Source organism: Panthera onca, chromosome F2 (genome assembly GCF_046562875.1).
Source record: "Panthera onca isolate mPanOnc1 chromosome F2, mPanOnc1 haplotype 2, whole genome shotgun sequence".
Classification (NCBI taxonomy): Eukaryota; Metazoa; Chordata; class Mammalia; order Carnivora; family Felidae; genus Panthera; species Panthera onca.
This window is the reverse complement of record NC_138356.1, coordinates 8,693,741-8,716,403: the sequence shown is the minus strand read 5'-3', so window position 1 is coordinate 8,716,403 and position 22,663 is coordinate 8,693,741. Positions and strand designations below refer to the sequence as shown.

Here is a 22,663-nt window from a genome sequence, read left to right as displayed (position 1 = left end):
TGCGTCTGGGTCAGAACTCTCTATCCAGTCGTGATTCTCTCTCTGGCGCTGTCTTAGGAAGCCGAGGTGATTCTCTCTCTGGCGCTGTCTTAGGAAGCCGACCCGGGGGCTCGTTGGGCAGGTTCAGCAAGGTCTGACTGTCCCCGGCCCCTCCCCAGGGTCAATCAATTCCTAGAGACAGCGAATGACTCCCCTGGGAGCATGCATTTCACATGCGACCCAAAGCCCACACCCCACCACCTAACCTTTGCTCCCACACTGGGACCACTATCCCCCAGGCCCAGGTAACTGTCAGCTAGCTCGCCCCAGGCCCCAGAGCCGGCTGACGTCATCCTGACATTATCCGCCTTGCCTGCAGAAACCACCAGAAAGCTGTGGCCCATGTTTTCCCCTCCCGCCCCACCCTACCCCCAGCACTTCCTGGCGTGGCCTGGAGCTCTCTCTTCTCGGGGGAACGTCTTGTTTTCAATGGCCTCGCTCCACTTGAGTACGCTGAGTTCAAAACCCACACTTGGAAACATACTGCTGAGGCGTCCGGAGCCTGGATGGCACCCCACGGTAGCTCTCCCTACTTCCTGCCTCAGCACACACTTTGTCTTGTTGGCCGGCCTCGCTCTCCTCTCCCTCCCTATCCCTGCTTTCCACGAGTTTCTCTTTTATTGGCCACTCCTGTAATTTCCCTAGGCTGCTGCATTAATGGGCCAGGGACTCGGTAACAAAGCGCCACAACCGGGGTGGTTTCGACAGCAGAAATTTAATCGCGCGCAGGTCTGGAGGCCCGGAAGTCGGAGATCAAGTTGTTGGCGGGTTTGTTGTTGTTGTTCCCAGAGCTTGAGGGAAGGATCTGCTCCAGGCCTCTCTCCTGGGCTTGCCCACGGTCTTCTTCTCCCTGGGGCTCCTGACATAGTCTTCGGTCTATGCGCTTCTCTCTCTTCCCAGGATGTTCTTTCTATAAGGGCGCCCGTTATATAGGGTTAGGGACCTGCCTGTGCAGTCCCTCTTGGCTTAACTAATTACATCTGTAACAACTCCATTTCCAAATAAGGTCACATGCTGAGGTCCCGGAGGTTAGCATTTCAGCATACCATTTTGGGAGAACACAATTCCTTTTTTTTTTTTTTTTTTTAATTTTTTAACGTTTATTTATTTTTGAGACAGAGACATAGCATGAACGGGGGAGGGTCAGAGAGAGGGAGACACAGAATCCGAAACAGGCTCCAGGCTCTGAGCTGTCAGCACAGAGCCCGACGCGGGGCTCGAACTCACGGACCGCGAGATCATGACCTGAGCCGAAGTCGGACGCTTAGCCGACTGAGCCACCCAGGCGCCCCAATTCACTTCTCTTTCTCATCCACGAGTTCTGGTTTCTTTGGGGATCAAAGTCCTTTTAAACATCGTTAACAACGAAACACCCCAATCTCTGAGGATTCTGGCAAGAGAGAATAGGAAAGCATTCTGTCTCTGAAATACTTTGATGTTTAAAAAAAAAAAAAAAAAAGGCTCGGCACACTTCCCTATCCCTTAGAATAATGATGCGGCGGAAGACGTTGGCGACTGATGATAACCACGCCTGCGTGCGTGCACGTGCGTGTGCCCAGGACGGTGGCCACAAACACGCGGCCCTTCATGTTTCGCCATCCTAAGAGTCAGAGATCGCTCTGGTCTGCGTCTGGGTCAGAACTCTCTATCCAGTCGTGATTCTCTCTCTGGCGCTGTCTTAGGAAGCCGACCCGGGGGCTCGTTGGGCAGGTTCAGCAAGGTCTGACTGTCCCCGGCCCCTCCCCAGGGTCAATCAATTCCTAGAGACAGCGAATGACTCCCCTGGGAGCATGCATTTCACATGCGACCCAAAGCCCACACCCCACCACCTAACCTTTGCTCCCACACTGGGACCACTATCCCCCAGGCCCAGGTAACTGTCAGCTAGCTCGCCCCAGGCCCCAGAGCCGGCTGACGTCATCCTGACATTATCCGCCTTGCCTGCAGAAACCACCAGAAAGCTGTGGCCCATGTTTTCCCCTCCCGCCCCACCCTACCCCCAGCACTTCCTGGCGTGGCCTGGAGCTCTCTCTTCTCGGGGGAACGTCTTGTTTTCAATGGCCTCGCTCCACTTGAGTACGCTGAGTTCAAAACCCACACTTGGAAACATACTGCTGAGGCGTCCGGAGCCTGGATGGCACCCCACGGTAGCTCTCCCTACTTCCTGCCTCAGCACACACTTTGTCTTGTTGGCCGGCCTCGCTCTCCTCTCCCTCCCTATCCCTGCTTTCCACGAGTTTCTCTTTTATTGGCCACTCCTGTAATTTCCCTAGGCTGCTGCATTAATGGGCCAGGGACTCGGTAACAAAGCGCCACAACCGGGGTGGTTTCGACAGCAGAAATTTAATCGCGCGCAGGTCTGGAGGCCCGGAAGTCGGAGATCAAGTTGTTGGCGGGTTTGTTGTTGTTGTTCCCAGAGCTTGAGGGAAGGATCTGCTCCAGGCCTCTCTCCTGGGCTTGCCCACGGTCTTCTTCTCCCTGGGGCTCCTGACATAGTCTTCGGTCTATGCGCTTCTCTCTCTTCCCAGGATGTTCTTTCTATAAGGGCGCCCGTTATATAGGGTTAGGGACCTGCCTGTGCAGTCCCTCTTGGCTTAACTAATTACATCTGTAACAACTCCATTTCCAAATAAGGTCACATGCTGAGGTCCCGGAGGTTAGCATTTCAGCATACCATTTTGGGAGAACACAATTCCTTTTTTTTTTTTTTTTTTAAATTTTTTAACGTTTATTTATTTTTGAGACAGAGACATAGCATGAACGGGGGAGGGTCAGAGAGAGGGAGACACAGAATCCGAAACAGGCTCCAGGCTCTGAGCTGTCAGCACAGAGCCCGACGCGGGGCTCGAACTCACGGACCGCGAGATCATGACCTGAGCCGAAGTCGGCCGCTTAACCGACTGAGCCTCCCAGGCGCCCCGAGAACACAATTCCACCCTAACAGTTCCCAACGCCAAAATCCAATTCCCTAGTTGCATTTATCAGGGTTATAATTTGAATACTGAAATCAGATCTCACCGATGGGGGAGGTTGTTAAAAAAAAAAAAAGCCACACAAACAGATCTCTGCACTCCATTCCACATCTGGAGAAAGCCAGTCTCAGGGTGTCAGGCAAGGCCCTGAGATGGTCTGCATCCACAGTGTCTCCCAAAGCATGCCAGTCACAGTTTGGGCGCTTATTTTCCCCCCGCTGGGAATGCCGTAACAGCCTCCTCATCGGTTTTCCTGTCTCACACTGCTCACTGGTTGGACTTCATCATGTGATTTTCTGACATTGTGTTTTAATTTTTTTTTTCATATTTATTTATTTATTTTTAATTTTTAAAAATTTTTTAATGTTTTATTTTTGACAGAGAGACAGCATGAGCGGGGGAGGGTCAGAGAGAGAGGGAGGCACAGAATCCGAAGCAGGCTCCAGGCTCCGAGCTGGCAGCACAGAGCCCGACGCGGGGCTCGACCCCATGAACTGTGAGATCGTCACCTAAGCCGAAGTCAGCCGCCCAACCGACGGAGCCACCCAGGTATCCCTTGATTTCACGCTTTCATTTCACAAACGCATTGGCCCAACTGTGTGCCTGGTTCCTAATGAACTATTACATGATTTATTCCTCATAACAACCCAGGGAGGGGAGGACCACTCTTACCCCTATTTTGTAGCTGAGCACGGTAAGTAGAGCCGGGGTAGAAAGCCAGGCAACGTGGCTCCTCTGTCCAAGGGCTGCCACCTCTCTGCTGAACCGCCTGGCCTGAGGCCCCCTCGAATGTGTAGGGCCACCACCCGCGTGCTCTAAGAAAGTTCCTTCTCCTCACCCAGGAGCCCATATTTTCTCCACGAGGTGGCTCATCCTAGTTGACTGGGTTCCCCAGCTGCTGAGCACCTGTACGTCCAGTGGGTCTCAAAGGGTGGTCCAGACTCAGGAATATCGGCTGCTGTTCTTGGGTCCCTCCCCAGACCCCCACCCCAGAACTAGAAACTCAGGGTCGGGGGCAGTGATCTGTTATAATGGATCTTTTCTTTTTTCTTTAAATTTATTCATTTATTACTTTTTTCAAATTATTTTTAATGTTTATTTTTAAGAGCGAGAGACAGGGCACAAGCGGGGGGAGGGGGGCAGAGAGAGAGACACACACAGAATCTGAAACAGGCTCCAGGCTCCGAGCCGTCAGCACAGAGCCCGACGCGGGGCTCGAACTCACAGACCGCGAGATCGTGCCCTGAGCCGAAGTCGGACGCTTAACCAACAGAGTTGGTTCAGGCGCCCTAAATTTATTTTTGAGAGAGACAGAGACAGTGGTGAAGTGGAAGAGGGGCAGAGAGAGGGAGAGGGAGACAGAGAATCCCGAGCAGGCTCCACGCTGCCAGCGCACAGCCCGACGCAGGACTCGAACCCACAAAGCCACGAGATCATGACCTGAGATCAAGCCGGGAGTCAGATGCTTCACCGATGGAGCCACCCAGGCGCCCCAGTTTTAAAAAAATTCCGGGCGATTTTGACGCGATCTCGAGTTTGAGTAGCAGGGCCCTCCTTCTACCGGGCTGGGGGGCTCTGCCCTTTGGTGTTTCCCACGCTACTCTGCCCCTGCCTCTTGCCTGCTGCGTCCCTTCTCGGAAGCTTCTCTCTGCAGAGTCTCCTGTCCTCCTGCCAGCGCCCCTGTCTCCCTGCAAAGCCAGTCCCGGATGCCACTTCTTTACGAAGACTTTTGTCTTCATCTCCACGCCTGTTCCTGTAACCAGCTTCGCCATCTCCCCTGGGAATGATCTTCTTCACATTTTCCACCTCTTTTTTCCCGTATGATAGGTTTCTGGCATTAAGCATCCCTGTACTTGTCTCCTTAAAGCAAGGAATTTGAGACTCACCGTCCATGTCCCTAAGGCGTCTGCTACATTTCCTGTCCTCAGGGAAGTGTTCGGTAAAGCACTGCACTGAATGACTACTGTTAGCCCACCGAGCACCCTATTTAAAGAGCACCCTATTTAAAGCGAAGTGCAAGGACAAAAAAGAGATTAGGAGTGTGCTGAGCCACGTTTAAAACGTCTTACCAAGTAGGATTCAAAATGAATTCTCTGACAGAGCAAACGTTTTTTAAATGATTCCATTTATCTCCTTTACGTCAAAACGTCTGTGGTGTGGCTCTCCCCGGCTGCCCAAAGACTTCCACACTTGACATGCTCCCAATTCTTTCTCACATACCCCATAGCCCACATCCAAATGACTTTTCCAGAGCCGTTCAGATTTGACAATTCACCATCGAGCGTTCAGAATCGAATGTAGTGCTTCCATGTGGTCTGAACTGCAAGTTAGGAAAGAACGTCTTTGGTTTTTTTATTCTTTTTTTTTTTTTTTTAATGTGTACTTATTTTTGAGAGAAAGAGAAACAGAGCATGAGTGGGGGAGGAGCAGAGAGAGAGGGAGACACAGAATTCAAAGCAGGATCCGGGCTCCGAGCTGTCAGCACAGTGCCTGACACGGGTCTCGAACTCCTGAACCATGAGATCATGGCCTGAGCTGAAGTCAGATGCTTAATCGACTGAGCCACCCAGGCACCCCTCAACTGTCTTTTTAAAAAGGTGTGAGTAGTGAGTTGAGCTCTTGTCTGAGCTCTCTTCTCAAGTTAAAATTACTCAGAAATTTTCCCTCATACCTGCGCAGACTCCAATGAAGCAATTTGTAAGTGATTCCTTTGTGCGCCTGGAATGCTCAAATGAGTCAGGGAGATCCTGCTGTAAAAGCCTTTCACTTATCTCACAAGGAAACAACATGATGTGAAGCCAGCCTATTCTTCCGGTGGCCTTCAATGCACCTGAGTTTTCAGCCGTTAAATAGCGATAGCGCGGGCCATACCTTCAAGGGTTACGGCGTGAATTACAGGTAATTTTTGCAACGTGCCCAAGTACAAAAGAGAGCGCCGAGCCACTGGCGGGTGTATAGTTATCTTTGTAGGTTTATAACCGCCGTTTCCATCAGGAAGAATGGCAAGGCTCATGGTCACTTAATCTGCTAAGAAAACAAAGATCCTGGGAGGAAAGATGGGTGGCGAGATCTCATCCGAGAATACAAGGAACTAACCGGCTGTGGAGGTGGCAATAACATTCACAGAGGCCAGGGAGCTCAGCTATGGGATGAACAATTGCTTTAATTCAATCAAGCGTACCTCGATGCAGGTGTTTCAGTACTGAACGCCTTTCAGCAGCTACTGCCCCAATATAGTTTGTATTCGAGCAAAGGAAAAGATACAAGGAAAGCCATCACCACAGGCTAAATTGGAAATGTGTTTGCATTTACATTTCAGTGCCCTTGAGCTATCCCACTGCATGAGTAAATAAATATGGTGCTTCCTTTTGTCGGCCTCTTTTACACACTCTTGGGACAGGAATCAAGGCTTCCGCAGTTTATTATCTTCCCTAGGAGGCCTGGGCAGTATGCTTTTCCAGGGAGGTTCTGACAGAATCCCGGGAGGTATCTTGGAGGGGCTATAGAGTGTCCCTTCTACTGAGGACACCAGGGTCAAGCCTATGAGTTTTACTTTGGATTCAGTGAGCTTCATGGTCATAAAAGAGGAAAAGGGCACATTTTCCCTCTTCCGTCCTCCAGTAGTCCTCTGTTGTCCCTGGGGGCATCCGAGGAAAGTGCAGGCTGGCCTTCCTTTGAACAATTAACTTTGCCATATGGACCAAAGCAAGGGAGGGACTCTCAAGCCTGGGTAAACCAGATATCTACCGGGGAAGCCTCTCAAGTACAGTGACTTACAGCCCTCCTGCGGAACAACAATGGCGGGACCTGAGGCCATGCTCCTTTTCAAGTCCCCAGTAATGAGCTGGGATGTGATGATGTAAGGCATTCTGATCCGCGCCCCCGCCCCCCCCCCCAAGATGATACAAACACTGCCCCCCTCCCCCCCCTCCCAAGATGATACAAACACTGCCCAGGCCCTCATTTTGCCTGCCGGTCATGAGGCAGCTGGAATCCTACTGACAAGGGGACAGACCCATGCTGTCCATGGGGTATGATGTGACAGGAGCACATCCTGCAACTGAGTGACGAGGCCCCAGGTGATGGAGGAAAAGATCACATGCTTGATTGGGAGGGAAAAGTGGACCGTAAAATGGCGAAAGGAAGCAGAATTGAGAAAAGAAAAACAGGGCGAAGATAAACTTACTAATTTTCTAGACGTTTCTTTCTGCTTTAGGGGTTCTTTACACTTTCTCTCCATAGAACATGCTGGGTCATACGTGTGATTTCTGAAATGAAATGTGAACAGGTGGGTGAATCAAGTGATCAGCTGTGCAGACGTTCTATGGTGATAATATTCTCCCTCTGTGAATATGGCATTTGTGAATCAAGAACTTTAGAATATTTTAAAAAGGACGTTTAAAAAAAATTGCACAGGAAAGCAGAATATTTTATCCCTTCCCCTAGGTACCCAACACCTAGGCGACACGCACAAAATGAAATTCTAATGGTGCCTGCTAAGGCTATTTGAAAACAAATCCTATTTGGCCCCCCTAAAGGGATAGCCAGTCTGTCAAGTCCTAGTTTTCCAATCTGGAAACGCTCAAAGGAATGGAGGTAGAACCTGTCAAAGTTTTTTAAACGATGTAACTGTATGCAATCGCCTCTCATTTTCCCCCAACTGGTACTCATTTCTACGTTGACGAGAGTTGGAAATGTTGGACACGAGGAAAAAGCTTGAGATGTTACTGGGCCAGGTGTATTCAAATAAAATCAAAAAAACAGCAATATTAGGTATATACACAACAGCATAAGTGAAACACGATGTGATGTAGCATTTTCTATTCGAAGCTCACAGTAGAACAACTTAGTAAACAAGACCTCTCGCCTCCCTTGCTGCAGGAGCTCGTTTGAGCCTTTCAGTCACTTCCGTTCCTTTCGTATCCTCGTATAAATAGTCCCACCCACACCTTACACAATTTAGAAAAGATGGCTGAATCACAAAAATAGACCCAAATATGGCGTTTTTACTTTCTCGAGTACAACGAAAATTAACATTTCATCGTTAAAATAACGTTCAAATCATTGGAAGCAATAAAGAGAATTCTTATGTCTTAGAAGGCCTTTTATAAGGCTCTGCAGAGATTAGAATCTTATTGTTTGACCCAAAGTACATGGTCAAAAAAGTCTCTCAGATAGGAAACTGGGGAATTGAAAAGCTGGGCCGTTAAAAATATTCCTTCTGAGGGTACAGCAGTTCCTTTGGTTCTTCTCTCTTTCCTGGGAGGTCTGGGCCAGCCCTGGACGTCGGTGGGGTCTGTGTGGCGACACACGACATCTGTGCACACTCACAAACCACACACACTCCTATAGGAAACAGAACAGAAGAGCACGCTTCGTGTCTGGGAGTTCCCAGCCGTCTCCGTGGAAGGAAAATCTTTAACAGCCTCAGACTTTAGGGGCAGGGGAAATCACTGCAATCTGGGAGAGACCATTTTAACCTTCTGACTTCAGCTGCAAAACGTAACAGATCGGATTAGTAATTTTTTTTTTCTTTTTTTTCTTTTTAACAGATAAGCCAAGGCAGAGAGAAAATGCAAACGAGGGTCGTGATCTGCGTCTGGTTACTTCGCTTTTTAGGAATGAGTTTCACTCTGCTACTGTTTGAGATTCCCTGCGAGGGCCTCTGCGCCCATGAGTCCCACATGGAGTTGTAAACAAGAGGCCGAGGTGGGTGCCTGTTGGACAGAACAGGTGGCTTCTTCTCCGAAGGCAGACGTCGGTCTAGCGAAGCAAGGTTGCCGGCTGGGTGCGGTCCGCGCGGCTGCCGGTGGGCATCGGCCGATGAGAAAGAGAATACTTGCCCATGTCGAGAGTGTTCTTCCTGAGTAACTCGGCCTCGCTTTCAGGAAGCAGGGCCGGTAGATGATCCTAGCATATGAAAGACTAGCACAACCAGCGACGGTCATGTTTTCCCCTCGAATGAGGCAGCCGTCCCAGCCGATGGCCACGAGCCTCCCTGGGCGTCAAGGCTGCTGCTGATACTGCCCTTCCGTGGCCGTGTAGAAATCATCTAGGACACTCTGTAAGTAATCAAACGTCGGCCTCTCTTCTGCCTTTTCTTTCCAGCACATTTTCATGATGTCATAGAGCTCGTCGGGGCAGTTCTCCATGCGGGGCATCCGGTAGCCCTGCGACAGGGCGGTCATCACGTCGGCATTAGTTCGCCCTAAAGCAAAAGAAATGTACCATTTAGCAACCTGACCGAGGGTCGAGCACTGGAGTGGTCTTTCCGCTCCCGGCATCCTACATCCACTCTTGAAGCGAGCTGTAGACGCTGTCATGGACTGAACTGTGTCCCCCACCCCGGCCCCCAAATAAATTCACACGTTAAAGTCCTAGCCCTCCGTCTCAGAACGTGCCCACGGGGCAGAGATACGGCTTTGAGAGAGGTAATCAAGTTACAATGAAGCCTTGAGGGTATGCTCTCACCCAATCTGACTGATGTTCCTTATAAGAGGGGATTAGGACCCAGAGACACCAGGGACGTGTGGGCACCGAGGAAATGCCACGCGAAGACACAGCGAGAACGTGGCCCTCTCCAGGCCAACGAGGAGCCTCAGGAAAAGCCCAGCCTGGCAGCATCTTGTCGCAGACTTCCGGCCTCCAAAACCGTGAGAAAATTCCTTTCTGTGGTTTGAGCTATTTAGGCTGTGGCACTTGGTTACAGCAGCCCTTGCAAATGGATAGGGAGGCTAAGGAGGGTTCGGTAAGCAACTAAATAACGCGTAACTTTTACTACGAAGGGGATCAAGACGGCATTCGGTTTGCCAGAGTGAAAACGGGCAAACAAGAGAAGCAGAAGACAGAGCAGGTCCTTTGAATGGCAAAAGGATAATGGACTTGACTGGCCTTAAATGATCTAGCCAAACCCAATTCTAACCCTCAATCTCCATTTCTTTTGCGGTATTTTTTCCAACTTCTACCTGTAATACACATACCAAAAAAAATCATCCTCGCGTACGTTATCTCGTACCAACGTAGTTTTTTCAAATCAGCTTTTCAACATAAGTTTACTAAAGGAAGTCAAAATCCTTAAATCAGCCAGTCCAGTGGATTATGTCCCAATCATGAAATTGTCCCCTAAAAAGACTTCAGTGCAGAGCTCACACTGACTCTAGAATGTGTATGTTCTTAACGTCCAGTGAGGGAAGGGGAGTGTTCGTCGTTCCTACTGGGCTCTGCAAGAGGACTGGGAATGAAGGGTGGCCTTTCATGTGGGCAACTGTCATCTAAGGAAGAAAAAAGAACGTTTCCCTCCGTGTCTGAAATGGGGTATCTACATCTGTATGTTTTGCCGACTGTGCGGATACCTGACCGTGTAGGGAAAAAGCTGAGTCATGCAGAATGTTTCCACGTAGCACCTGATACCCGGCATACGAGGCGTTCCGTTCATTACAACAATTTCCTTTCCGTTAGCCATAGGTCTTACCAGGGGCGGTCACTGAGAAGGTTCTAAGAGATAGCTAGAAGTGAAAGGTCTTTGACCAGATTGGAAACAGAGCCTTCTTGTGAATTTATTCTCTGATCGGTGTTTCTCAAATTGTGGGTCACTGCATACATTTGATTTGAGATCAACAAATTGACCTTTTTTTTTTTTTTTTAGGGAGCTACCAGTTTTTAAAAATACATTATAACAGAATAAAATAGAAAAGATCAGAATGCCCCGCACGTAGTAAAAGTTAGTGCGATTTTGTGAAAACTTTTGTTTTGTTTGTGGAGCGGACTTTCTGTTTATTTCTTACCGTGGGGCATGATCGGCGACCTTTGAACTCCTCTGCCCTGAACTAACCTTTCTTTTTCTAAGGACACAATGACTGAAGGCCCTGCATGGATTTTAAACCCTTGAAAGAAGACATTATTTCAGTCTTGGAAAAGTCCTTGTCTTTGAAATGGAAAGGTCCAAGCCAACCTTACAATAGTTAGGATCTCCTGAAAGTTGTTTATTTACACGGTGAATTAATTTTGCTCAAGTCTTTTGAAACACTAGCTTCAGATATTTGTGTAACAGGAATGTTCTAATGGAAAGACTTCAACTTATTCTCATTGCTTGAAGCCAAGGGACCGATGTGCAACATTCTATTCATTTGGGGTTCCAGTCTCCATAAATTATGTGACTCCAGCATTGTTCTGGCTCTTGTAACTAGCCAAGCTCACTTGGATAAATTTCTGTTGAAATCTCTGTATTTGCTTCTACTTGGGCATTGGGTGAGGCTCTGTGATCCTGGTAGGAGGATTACACCCAGGATGATAGAAAACGGCAGCTGGACCAGCAAACTTCTTAGGAATACGTTTTTCACTTTTTTTAAAGTTTATTTATTAAAAACATTTTTTAAACATTTGTGTATTTTTGAGAGACAAAGTGAGACAGAGCATATGTGGGGGAGGGGCAGAGAGAGAAGGAGACACATAATCTGAAGCAGGCTCCAGGCTCTGAGATGTCAGCACAGAGCCACTCATGGACCACAAGATCAAGACCTGAGCCAAAGTCGGACGCTTAACCGACTGAGCCACCCAGGCGCCCCTTACTTATTTATTTTGAGAGAGGGAGAAAGCGCATGTCAGGGAGGGGCAGAGACAGAATCCTAAGCAGGCTCCATGCTGTCAGCACAGAGCCCGATGCGGGTCTCAAACCCACGAACCATGAGATCAAGACCTGAGCCAAAGTCGGACACTCAACCGACTGGCCCCCCAGGCGTCCCCTCTCTTCTGCTTTCCGCCTGGAGAAACCCTAGCTGAATAAACGGTCAGAACGTGCCCACAGAAGAGATGATTTTCTAGCCCGCCCCCGCTTGGCTCACTGCAGAGTTTTCTTTCCTCATTCTCCTCTGTTTTCCCAAACTCTGAAGAACTCTCCATGATGCAGATAAAGGCCAGGTGTGCTCCATCCTGCCTGAGGGAACTTGACTTGATAAGAGGACCAGAGAGAAATCTGAATGCACACGTAAATCAAGAAGCACAGCGAGGCTATCGAATGACGAGTCTTATGGAAGAAAGGGAGGGGGGGCAGGGAGACTTCAACCAGACCCTAAGGTTAAACCTGATACTTGGTCCTTGCTCTGTTGTGAGGTTACCCATTGGCTGGTGACGGAAAAGCTAGCACTAGGCTCTGAGAGATGCAGAGATGATTAAGACAGAGTCTTGTCCTCAAAGGGCACGCAGCCCAGCGGGGAGGATGCCCTCAAGGAGAGGGAGGTGGGTAGGGAGCAGGAAGTGAAATCCGGAGAGGGTAGGAATTAGCAGAGGCTGAAAGTTGGTGAAGGAGCACAGGGAGGAGAAAAACGCAGTGCAGCCGAGAACAGAAAAGGAATGGAGAGTTAGCAACTCTCTCCCCTCTGAATGGGAGCCCAGCAGGCCCCAGAGACCATGAGTGTTTAGAGACGAGGGGCCCTCTGTGCGTGTGAGCGAGGGAGTAGCAGCTGCTATGGGACCACAGCTTCCCACCCCCTAATACTTCCAAAAGGGCAATTTTTTTTCTCTTTCTTTTGAGCACCGTCTGTGACCAAGGTGAGTATCCACAGCAGATGAATTCCCTGATTCCAATTCACACGCTGGACATGTCTGGTAAGAAACAGCCAGGAAAGCGCCTGGGTGTCGCCGTCGGTTAATCGTCCGACATCGTCCGACATCAGATCGGGTCACGATCTCACGGTGTGTGCGTTCGATTCCCCGCGTTGGGCTCCGTGCAGGCAGCTCGGAGACTGGAACCTGCTTCAGGTTCCGTGTCTCCCTCTGCCCTTCCCCCCCCACTCACACTGTCTCTCTCTCTCTCACCAAAATAAACAAACATTCAAAAAAGAAACAGCCAGGAAAGACATGATGCTTCAGGAAACTTTGTCATTTTCAAACTTCCTTTTTCTTTGTAAGAGCAAAGCAAAACAAAACCCCAACCACAAAGATCCCCTCTATTTTCTTTAGAAAATTCATATATGAATATGATTGCTTTTAGGATAGGGAAGTAAGGATCTTTTGCCCCACCTCCTCCCCCTCCCCCCTTTAATGTATCCTAAAACACAAGGAGAACAAGAAATGGAGACTTCAGCTCTGCATTTGGTGAAACCGGGGGACACTTGTCACCCGGAGGCAGACGTGGTCTGAGCCAGGAGCAGCCACGTGGAACAGAAGTACCTGGGCGAGAGGATCACCACCAGCAGGCAGGATGTGTCCTCCCGGCACGCCCTGGGGAACTTCCACACGGAGTCACCTCACACTCAACAGAAGGGTGACATTGGTGGCCGCAGATGGACTGCACCCGGAGCCTGCCTGGCAGGTGGCCCACGTGAGCGCTGGAGAGACTGAAGGCGACAAGCCCCACGCTCAGGAACGCCAGCCCCCGTGGAGGTGGGGGTAAAGTGCAGGCTGAAGGACTTAGGAGGAAGGCTGAGGATGGGAAGACGGGACCCTCCCGACATACACCACAACCGGAACGAACCTTGAGGACACAAGCCAGACGCAAAAGGGCAAATGCCGTAATGATTCCATTATTCGGAGGTACCTGGACTTGTCAAATTCAGAGACGGAAAGTAAAATAGAGGTTGCCAGGGGCTGGAGGGCAGGGGACTGGGGACTTACTACAGCTTAGGTCTGGGATGGTGAAAAAGTTGTGGAAATGCAGGGTAGCGATGGACACATGACAAGGTGAGCGTACTCACTGCTACCGAATTGTGCACTTGAACATGGTTAAGGTGGCAAACCTTACTCTGTGTATATTTCACGTACCCTGGCAACCATGGTTACCGTGGTTACTCTGTGTATATTTCACAATAACAAAAAAAAAAAATACAACCACAAACAACCACAGAAGACACTGAGGGCCCCTCCCCAGTGCACCTCCAGAGTGCTGACAGCCAGGCTGGTCCCCCACAGGCAGGACCTGGAGATTCTCTTCTGAAGAAACTAAATGTTCCCAGAGAACAGACCTGAAGACACTGTCCCGGAAGGGTGCTGACTGGTGAGCCTGGACCACCGCAGACCTTTGTTCCCGTTAAGACCCCTCATCAAAGGAAGGGTGGGCAGATAAAGCCTTCGAGCAGTACCAAAGGGCAGGATGACAGAAGCCACGAACAGACATGAGCCTCAACCTCCCCGTACGTGATCCAGCAAGAGAACAGAAAATGGGGAGGAGGAGTTTCGAGGAAGCTACCTATGAAGATTTCCCAGAATTTACGGCCACAAGTTTCCAAGTAGAAAGGACAAACAGTTACTCAGAGTAACATAATGACCAATGACATTTCAGGGAGATAGAAAGATCCTGAGTTCTTCCATGGAAAAACAAGGGGATTCGGGACACGGGATGGGATTCAGAAGCCATCTGCTGTGGCTAAGCCACTTAGGAAGGCAGATTCGGCAGAGGAATCTGTTTAACATTCTAGGTGAAAGGTTTGCTGTACGAGCATTTACAACATAAGCAAATTCGATACCGGTACTTACTTAGTGGTTTAATTTTATTTAGGTCGTGAGTCTCTCAAGAAAAAGCCCCATTCGGGAAGAGTCCTAAGTATGAAGTACAAGCAGAGTATCACCTCTGAAGCCTCAAATGTTCATGACCGTGATCAGCTGTCTTTAGTCATCCAGTGCTCCCGCATCAATGAGAACAAGAGAATGTTTGACAAAAACCATTTCTCACCTCTCTGAGCCCAGGGGGGCTAAGAACTTTAAAACACAACAGAAAATTGTTGAAATGGACTCACAGTAATTGAAAACAAAGGATTTGGGGGATCTGCCCAAAATAGGATTAACAAGTACAAAAGCCTGTTTGTAAAAGGTGTGTTAAGAAAAAGACCTTTCCAGAAGTTCGTGCCTCCTCAACGTATCTATTTCAACACAGAGAACTGAAATGGGAAATGACACTCCTACCATCTACCCTATATTTAGTATGTGACGACTAGCATTTTGATTTTCCTGATCCAAATGGATTTGTACCTTTTATTCTCTTATTCCCAGAAGTTTGTTCTATGTGGGTGATACCAGTTTTGGAACCCAGTCAACATGTGTTTTGGTACACCTTTAATTGTATCTGCATGAATATTTCTAGAATGTCTCTGTTCAGTTCAGCAGGAATTGATAACAATGGTTCCTATGGGGGCAAGGGGGCAAGGGGGGTTGTACGGCTGGAGGTTAGGGATGAGAGGCACACAAAACTGCCACCATATACTTCCCCGTAGGTCTTGAATTTAGAACCATGTGACCATATTCCTACTTAATGGTAAGTAAAATGGGGAACATTTTTACTTAAGAGAGAATAGTATGAGTATAGTATTTTGAATTCTGAGCAACAAATATTAAAAAAATTATTTTATGTTTACTTATTTTTGAGACACAGAGAGAGAGAGAGAGAGAGACAGAGACAGAGACAAGCAGGGGAGGGGAAGAGACAGAGAAGGAGACACAGAATCCGAAGCAGGTTCCAGGCTCCGAGCTGTCAGCACAGAGCCTGACGCGGGGCTCGGACTTACAAACCATGAGATCGTGACCTGAGCGGAAGTCGGATGCTCAACTCACTGAGCCACCCAGGTGCCCCTCTGAGCAACAAATATTACAATGACGAAAATTCGTAAAAGTAAATGTCTCTGAGGAGCATGAGGCCAGGGAGGCAATTTTTCATTAGAAGTCTCTCCATACCACCTGGTTTTTTGATGAACATATATTACTTGAGCAAGAATTGAAATATTTAATAAAGACATAATTTTTTAAAAATTAGAAACATCAGAAGTTTATCAAGAAGAAAATTAATATAACCTATCATTTTACTGCCCAAGGAGAGTAACATTTTGGTATATTTCACCTTCTGGTCTTTTATTTATTATTATTTTGTTTATTAATGTTTATTTTCGAGGGACAGAGTGTGAGCGGGGGAGGGGCAGAAAGTGAGGGAGACACAGAATCTGAATCAGCCTCCAGGCTCCGAGCTGTCAGCACAGAGCCCGACACGGGGCTGGAACTCACGAACCGCGAGATCGTGACCTGAGCCAAGGTTGGACGCTTAACTGACTGAGCCGCCCAGGCGCCCTGTCTTTGATTTCTTTTAAAATACATGTTCACTTTATATCTGACTTCCTTATCTCCTTTTTGTTCCCTCCCTTTCTCTTATTCCCATTAATTTTACAAATCACTTTTTAAAAAGTGGTTTCTAAACCACTAAAAAAAAAAAAAAAAAAAAAGCCTCTCCAGCACTCTTCCAGGTAGAGAAAATATGCCCAGATAACTCAATTATCAGTGGGGTCTCTCCCACAAGAAGTTTTATAGCAGTGATGGATATGGCCTGTGTTGGCAATATTCACCAATTTCCATGTTACCTGTGAATCAAGTCCTCTGATATTTAAGTAAATAGGATCGTTCAATTCTGCTCACATCTCCTAATGCTGGAAGCTCTCATCTTCTACAACCCTCACGACTGGAACACCTCACCAATCCAGAGTCCTGACAGTATCTCACATCCCCTGTCCTTACAGGGGACAAGCTATCTGGGGGACAGATCAATCAGTGCTTTCTGGTTGGTCTTACTGTATCTCCCCCCCCCCCCCCCATTTTTCTACTGCTTTACTTTTCTTTTTCTTTTTCCAACAGTTTTAATGACTTTTTTCCCCCTAAATATTTTTAAATCCTGGGCATTGAGCACAGTGAATGAGAACAAAGGATTCTTGGGGTTCAGGCCTGGGGTTCAGAAGCAGCTCTGCAAGGGGCTAGTGATTCAGTTCTGAGCCCGAGTCTCCTCTGAGCCTCACAGGCATCGCCTGCATGTCGCTGTGGAGCATGTCCTACGTATCACACATCATTTTATGAAGTCAAATGTTTATCTGATCAGATTCAGATTATACACGTAATCTACAGTCTCTCTGTATAGATACAGATCCAGATGATAGATCCAGATATGGAATGTCAGATATCAGGATTGATCCAGAAATATTTTCCTTGGGCACCTAGGTGGCTCAGTTGGTTAAGCAAAAGACTCTTGGTTTCAGCTCAGGTCACGATCTCGCGGTTTCATGAGTTCGAGCCCCACGTTGGGCTCTGCACGGGCATCGTGCAGCCCGCTTGGGATTCTCTCTCTCTGCCCCTCCACACTCACACTGTCTCTCTCAAAATAAATAAATTTTAAAAAACATTTTCCCCATTTTATTGTAGTGTTTTCATTCACTTCGGCATCTAGAGCGGAGTTGGCAGTCAGAATATGAAACGTTGGTACAAGAAGGATTTCATGGGACAGTCAGCCCACCGCCTGAGGCTCTCCCCTCCCTGGTCCCCTGGTCCCTGACTTCTCCGTGGCTCATCCCAAAACCGCACTGAGGGTGATCAGGAGCACGAAGGCCACGTTGCTACTCTGTCCACAAGTTTTTCTCATCCATAGCACGGTGTCTGTCTAGACGTTAAATGGCACGTCATTCGTTCATTCATTCATCCGGCAAGCACTCACTGAGACCCAAACCACGGGGCCTCAGGAAGTCAAACAGTGGCTATTTCCCCTGTGGGTCACCGGACCCTCCAGACAGCCCTGTGGCTCCCTCCTCAAATTGCTGAGTCCCTGCTGCCACCAGGATCACAGTAGACAACCAGCTACCCTCCTCCCCTACTCACTGATCTTTAAGCTACTCCATAGCCCACTGTGCCCTCTGACAGTCTGTCGCCTAGTTGACTGTTACCAGTCCCTTCCTGCTAGGATATCAGCTCTCAGCTCTCAAAGGCACAGGAGCTGTGACCGCGGCATCCAGGCACCTCGAGGTGCCCGGCGCCCTCAGATATTTTTTGAATGAGGGAACGATTGAAACATTAAAGATTTAACTGTAATTTCATCACATCATCGATTTTGCAAAAAGCCGAACATTAACAAAAATGCGGAGGCTTTGGGAGAAATCCTTCTTCCTGCATATTCAGGCATGGATCCTGGGGAAAAAAGGGCAGGCTGGCACAGTCTGGCTCCAAGGGCTTCGGGTGTTAGGAATCTAGAGACACTGAATGGATGGCCTCACATTCAGTAAGTTACAGACTGGGAAGATCTTTCACCGAGAAGCAGAGGTGGTCCCTTCCTGGAGAGGCAGAGACTCCAAAGTACTTTATACAATATAATCTGTTTCAAAACTAGCCAAAGAGCATTGTAAATCCTCACTGTTGTGTCTGTTTCCTCCTCTGACAGGTGCACTGCCGAGGAAGGGCGCCTGTGTCCAAACCGTCCTCGTAACAGCAACACCTATGAGGGTGCCAGGCACCTTCCAGGCATTAAGTGGTGGAATTAATTAGAAAACCAAAGGGAAGGGGCGCCTGGGGGGCTCGGTCAGTTAAGCGTCAGGCTCAGATCATGATCTTGTGTGCATCGGGCTCTGTGCTGACAGCTCAGAGTTCGGAGCCTGCTTCGGATTCTGTGTCTCCTTCTCTCTCTGCCCCTCCCCTGCTCCCACTCTGTCTCGGTCTCTCAAAAAATGAAATAAAATGTTAAAAAAATTTTTTTTAAAAAGGGAGTACACATTCAATCAATACACATTCAATACACATCAATCAATAAGAAGGCAGGGAAGTGTCTAAGCTTATTTCAGAACACTTTCCACTAAAGATAGTCACAGTCAAGTTCTAGCACAAAGGGCTTATTCTTAACTTTTGGGATGGGTTTATTTTTTTATGCCTCCTGCCCTTAGGCTTTTTTTCTTCATGGGTACTACTCGAATGAAAATAGGTAAGCAAGCGATACCTGGGTAGGGAATTTTCCCGTAGGTGACGATTTCATACAGGAGAATTCCAAAGGACCACACATCAGACTTAATCGTGAAACATCCAAAGTTGATCGCTTCTGGAGCCGTCCACTTAATGGGGAATTTGGCACCTAAGGGAGAAGACATGTGTCACTTGGGCCTCTGAGCTGACACGAAAAAAGTCCTGGGCATGTGGCCTTCACACTTTCCTTCTCTGGGGGAAAATTTTAATCATTTCTTTTGAATAGAGAATGCCTCCATACAGTACAAAACAGAGACAGTAGAAAACATCATACTGAAAATAGTCGCCTCCCTCCCCGTGTCCCTTTTGGGCATTCCCCTTGTGAGAAGCAAAGTTCCTTGTGTGCCCTCCCAGGGACGTCATGACGGGCCCACCTGAAACAAAAGAACGTGACACGGAATGTATAGGCATTTATTCTTCGCTCACATATTTGTCCCTCGACACCGGTCTCCAAAGCATACATCTTCAGTGTTCAGATGGTCACTGAACCCATTCTATGTTTGTATGGAATATAAATAATCCCTTGCACATTCTGGCGGGCAATCTCTGTAAACCCACACCAGCGGGAATTTCAGATACGACTCCAAATGTTCAGGTCTCCTGCCTTCATTTGCTCGGAGCAAACATTACTACTTGCGGGAACTGAGTAGCATAATGATCTGCCCAGAGGGAAGCAGTAAGGACACCAGGATTCTGGAATTTCTTGAAGTATCAGACCAAAGTTGGAAATCCGAACTAGAACAGTAAGGACAGGAGACGGCCCTGTAGAAGAGCTAGGTCCTGCACGCAGGGTACTCACTCTAGCACGTTCTGGCGATTAACCCCACAGGGCTGGGCAGCAGCAGGGGGGGGTCAGGGGGTGGGTGGGGGAGGGGCAGGGTGTCTTGAGGTGGGTGGGGGGAGGTCAGTCCTGCCCAGCGCGCCCTGCTTTGAATCCCAGGTCTGCTGTTTCCAACTTGGTGTGACCCTGGCAAGTCACTTAACTGTCTTTAGGCCTTCTGGGCACCTGTATCTCTCCGTCTCGAACCTGAGGAGACGGAACCTCCCCAAGGTGGGTGCCAGAGTCCACTGGGTTGATCTGAGTGCTTGGCACAGGCTAAACATTCCCGTTGCCCTGAAATGGCTACTATTTAATTCTAGAACCCAAGCTCTCTGCGCTAAGCCACCTGTCTCACACGAGAACAGTTAGTTATTTTTGTGAGACACCAGTCTCGTCATATCCAACAAAACCAGTGGAATATATTCCGGCCGGTGTAGGTCGAGGCGACCCCTCCTGGGTTCGATTCTCGGCTCTCCCACTTACTATGAGGCCTTAGCAGCTGCCGAATGTCCCCGTGGCCTGACCTAGAAGGTGGGAAGGGTGATAATAGGACAACAACGTGGCATCCTACATCACCTGCCTTTTCGCTGAGGACGAGTTATCACCCAACCTCAGAGGGGAGCCACCTGAACCATGATGGGCACAAGAGAGGCTAAACAGATCAAAGCGGTGTTTCCAATGCACCTTTTTTTTTTTTTTTTTTAACATTTTTTTAACATTTATTCATTTTTGAGAGACAGAGAGCACAAGTAAAGGAGGGGCAGAGACAGAGGGAGACACAGACTCTTAGCTGGCAGCACAGAGCCCAACGCGGGGCTCGAACTCACAAACCGGGAGATCACGACCCGAGCTGAAGTCGGACACTTAACCGACTGAGCCACCCAGGCGCCCCTCAATGCGCCTTTATAAATCCAGTAGACGTCTTCCAGAAACGGCACGCGTGTGTTTCCAGGAAAATAATCCTTGTTTAATACTTTTTGGGAATGTCAAGAGAATGCTTGGCTCTACAAAGATTCGCACGCAACTTTCGTGAGTGAGACCTTCAGGATCCTCAGACCTTAAGCAACACGGAAAAGCGAGCACAGCCCCAGACAGAGCCATGAGCCAGCTTACTCTGTGCGTTTTAGTATGTGTAGAAAAACATGGAACGTGGTTAAATAAAAGGGGTGTATTTTTGTAGCATTACATTTACTTCTCCGTGTGCCATACTTTGCAAGTTTTGATTTGCAATCGAAAGGCCAGAATACAGGATACAGAATTATCGTTACAAATGTTTTCTCCACAGTTAGGAACAGCGTGCTTCGTTGTTTGGGCAAAAAGCTTTAACGTACAATTAGCAACAAAGTCTAATCTTTGTTTGCCAAGTCTCTCTTTGTTTTCCTTTGCTTAATTGAAATACAGATGACATTTATAAACTTTACACACAGCGTGTGGAGTTAATCAGGAGAGTAATTTTTTAAAAACGATTATTAGAATAGACCCACAAACAGCAACTACGGTACATTGTGAACATTTTACCAAAGGAGTTCTTTTCTTCTTTTTAATTTTTTTTTTAAGGTTTACTCATTTTTGGGGGGAGAGAGAGAGAGACAGACAGACAGACAGACACAGAGGGCGAGTGGGGGGAGGGGCAGAGAGAGAGGAAGACAGAGAATCCGAAGCAGCTCCAGGCTCTGAGCTGTCAGCACAGAGCCCGACGTGGGGCTCGAACCCACAGATCGCGAGATCATGACCTGAGCCAAAGTCGGACGCTTAACCAACTGAACCATCCACGAGCCCCAGGAGTTCTTTTTTTAAAATGATGACTATTGTAATTGCTTTGTAAAAGAAAAAAGAGAGAGAGAGAAAGGGAGAGAGAGAGAGAGAGAGAGAGAAACGAAATAAAACGAAACAGCAAGACAGCTGAAGCGGTGAGGACAACATACCTTCCCTTGCTGTGTACTCATTGTCCTCGATCACGCGAGCGAGCCCAAAATCCGCAATTTTGCACATGAGTGACTCAGAGACCAGAACGTTTGCTGCTCGTAGATCTCGGTGAATGTAGTTCTTCCTCTCGATGTATGCCATTCCCTCTGCAATCTGCAAACAGAAAAGCGCTCTCATTTTCCGTTGAGGGTAACCTATCACAGAGGACCATCAGGAAAACCAAAAAGACTTACAAGTTCCTGAAATCCTTTCCCGTCTATTCTTCTGAGCTTTCAAAAATTTGAAAACAGTGGGTAGGCGGGCGCCTGAGAGGCTCAGTCAGTTAAGAGTCCGACTCCTGGTTTCGGCTCGGGCCATGATCTCACTGTGTTGGGCTCTGTGCTGACGGGGCAGAGCCCGCTTGGGATTCTCTCTGTCTCTCTCTCTGCCCCTCCCCTGCTCACTCTCTGTCTTTGTCTCTCAAGTAAACAAACAAATAAATACAGTGGATAAATTACAACTGCTCTTTTGAGTCTTTTCTAAAAGAGCTGCCCCCACCCCAAATCTCCAATGATAGTTGAAAAGGGCCATAAGGTAAGCTGAGGGCCAAGCACAAGCTAGCACAACCCCTCCACCCGACCCCCCCCCCCCCCCACACACACCCTGGTGGGACGCGTGTGATATTCCTCAGGCACTCCTGGCTGCCCAAGAACAAAGGAAAGGACAGAAAACAAATGGTTAAACTGATCGCTCCTCCATCAGTTTACAGATATCTCATCAACAGCCTAATCTCCAGGAAATGATTATGCTTTGCTAAATGGGGAAACAACCTTAGCTGACAACAGCTAGGCCTCCAGTCACCTGTCAATCCTCTTTAGCATATGGAAATCACTTTGAGAAACCTTCTCTTGACTTTACCTCCCCCAACCCCACAGCATATAAGCAGTCATTCCGCGCAACCCCAGGGTTGAGGTCCTGTCCTCACGCTTTAATGAAATCACCTTTTTGCACCAAAGGTGTCTTCAAGAATTCTTTCTTGGCCATCAGCTCCAAACCCCGCCATCACCCCAAAACCCCATCAACAGTGATCACGTCTCAACCGGATTTTTGTCACAGCTACGTGTGTTGACGTTTCCTAATGTGTGGGCAATCTTTTTTAAGACCCCCACTAAATTCTTGCACGGAG

The 22,663-nt window shown here is 48.2% G+C and overlaps 1 protein-coding gene across 4 annotated transcripts in view; it reads right to left on the bottom strand.

The window, feature by feature from the left end:
- Positions 1-7,727: 7,727 nt before the first annotated feature.
- Positions 7,728-22,663, bottom strand: part of LYN (LYN proto-oncogene, Src family tyrosine kinase) — a 122,558-nt gene continuing 107,622 nt past the window's right edge. For all 4 annotated transcript variants that reach the window (XM_078441754.2, XM_078441756.2, XM_078441755.2 and 1 more), the window contains exons 11-13: positions 21,498-21,651; positions 18,730-18,861; positions 7,728-9,219 (exon numbers count right to left, since the gene is read on the bottom strand). In XM_078441754.2, the coding sequence (XP_078297880.1) occupies positions 9,017-9,219; positions 18,730-18,861; positions 21,498-21,651 (489 nt within the window). In that variant the 3' untranslated portion in view covers positions 7,728-9,016. The remainder of the gene's footprint in view (positions 9,220-18,729; positions 18,862-21,497; positions 21,652-22,663) is intronic.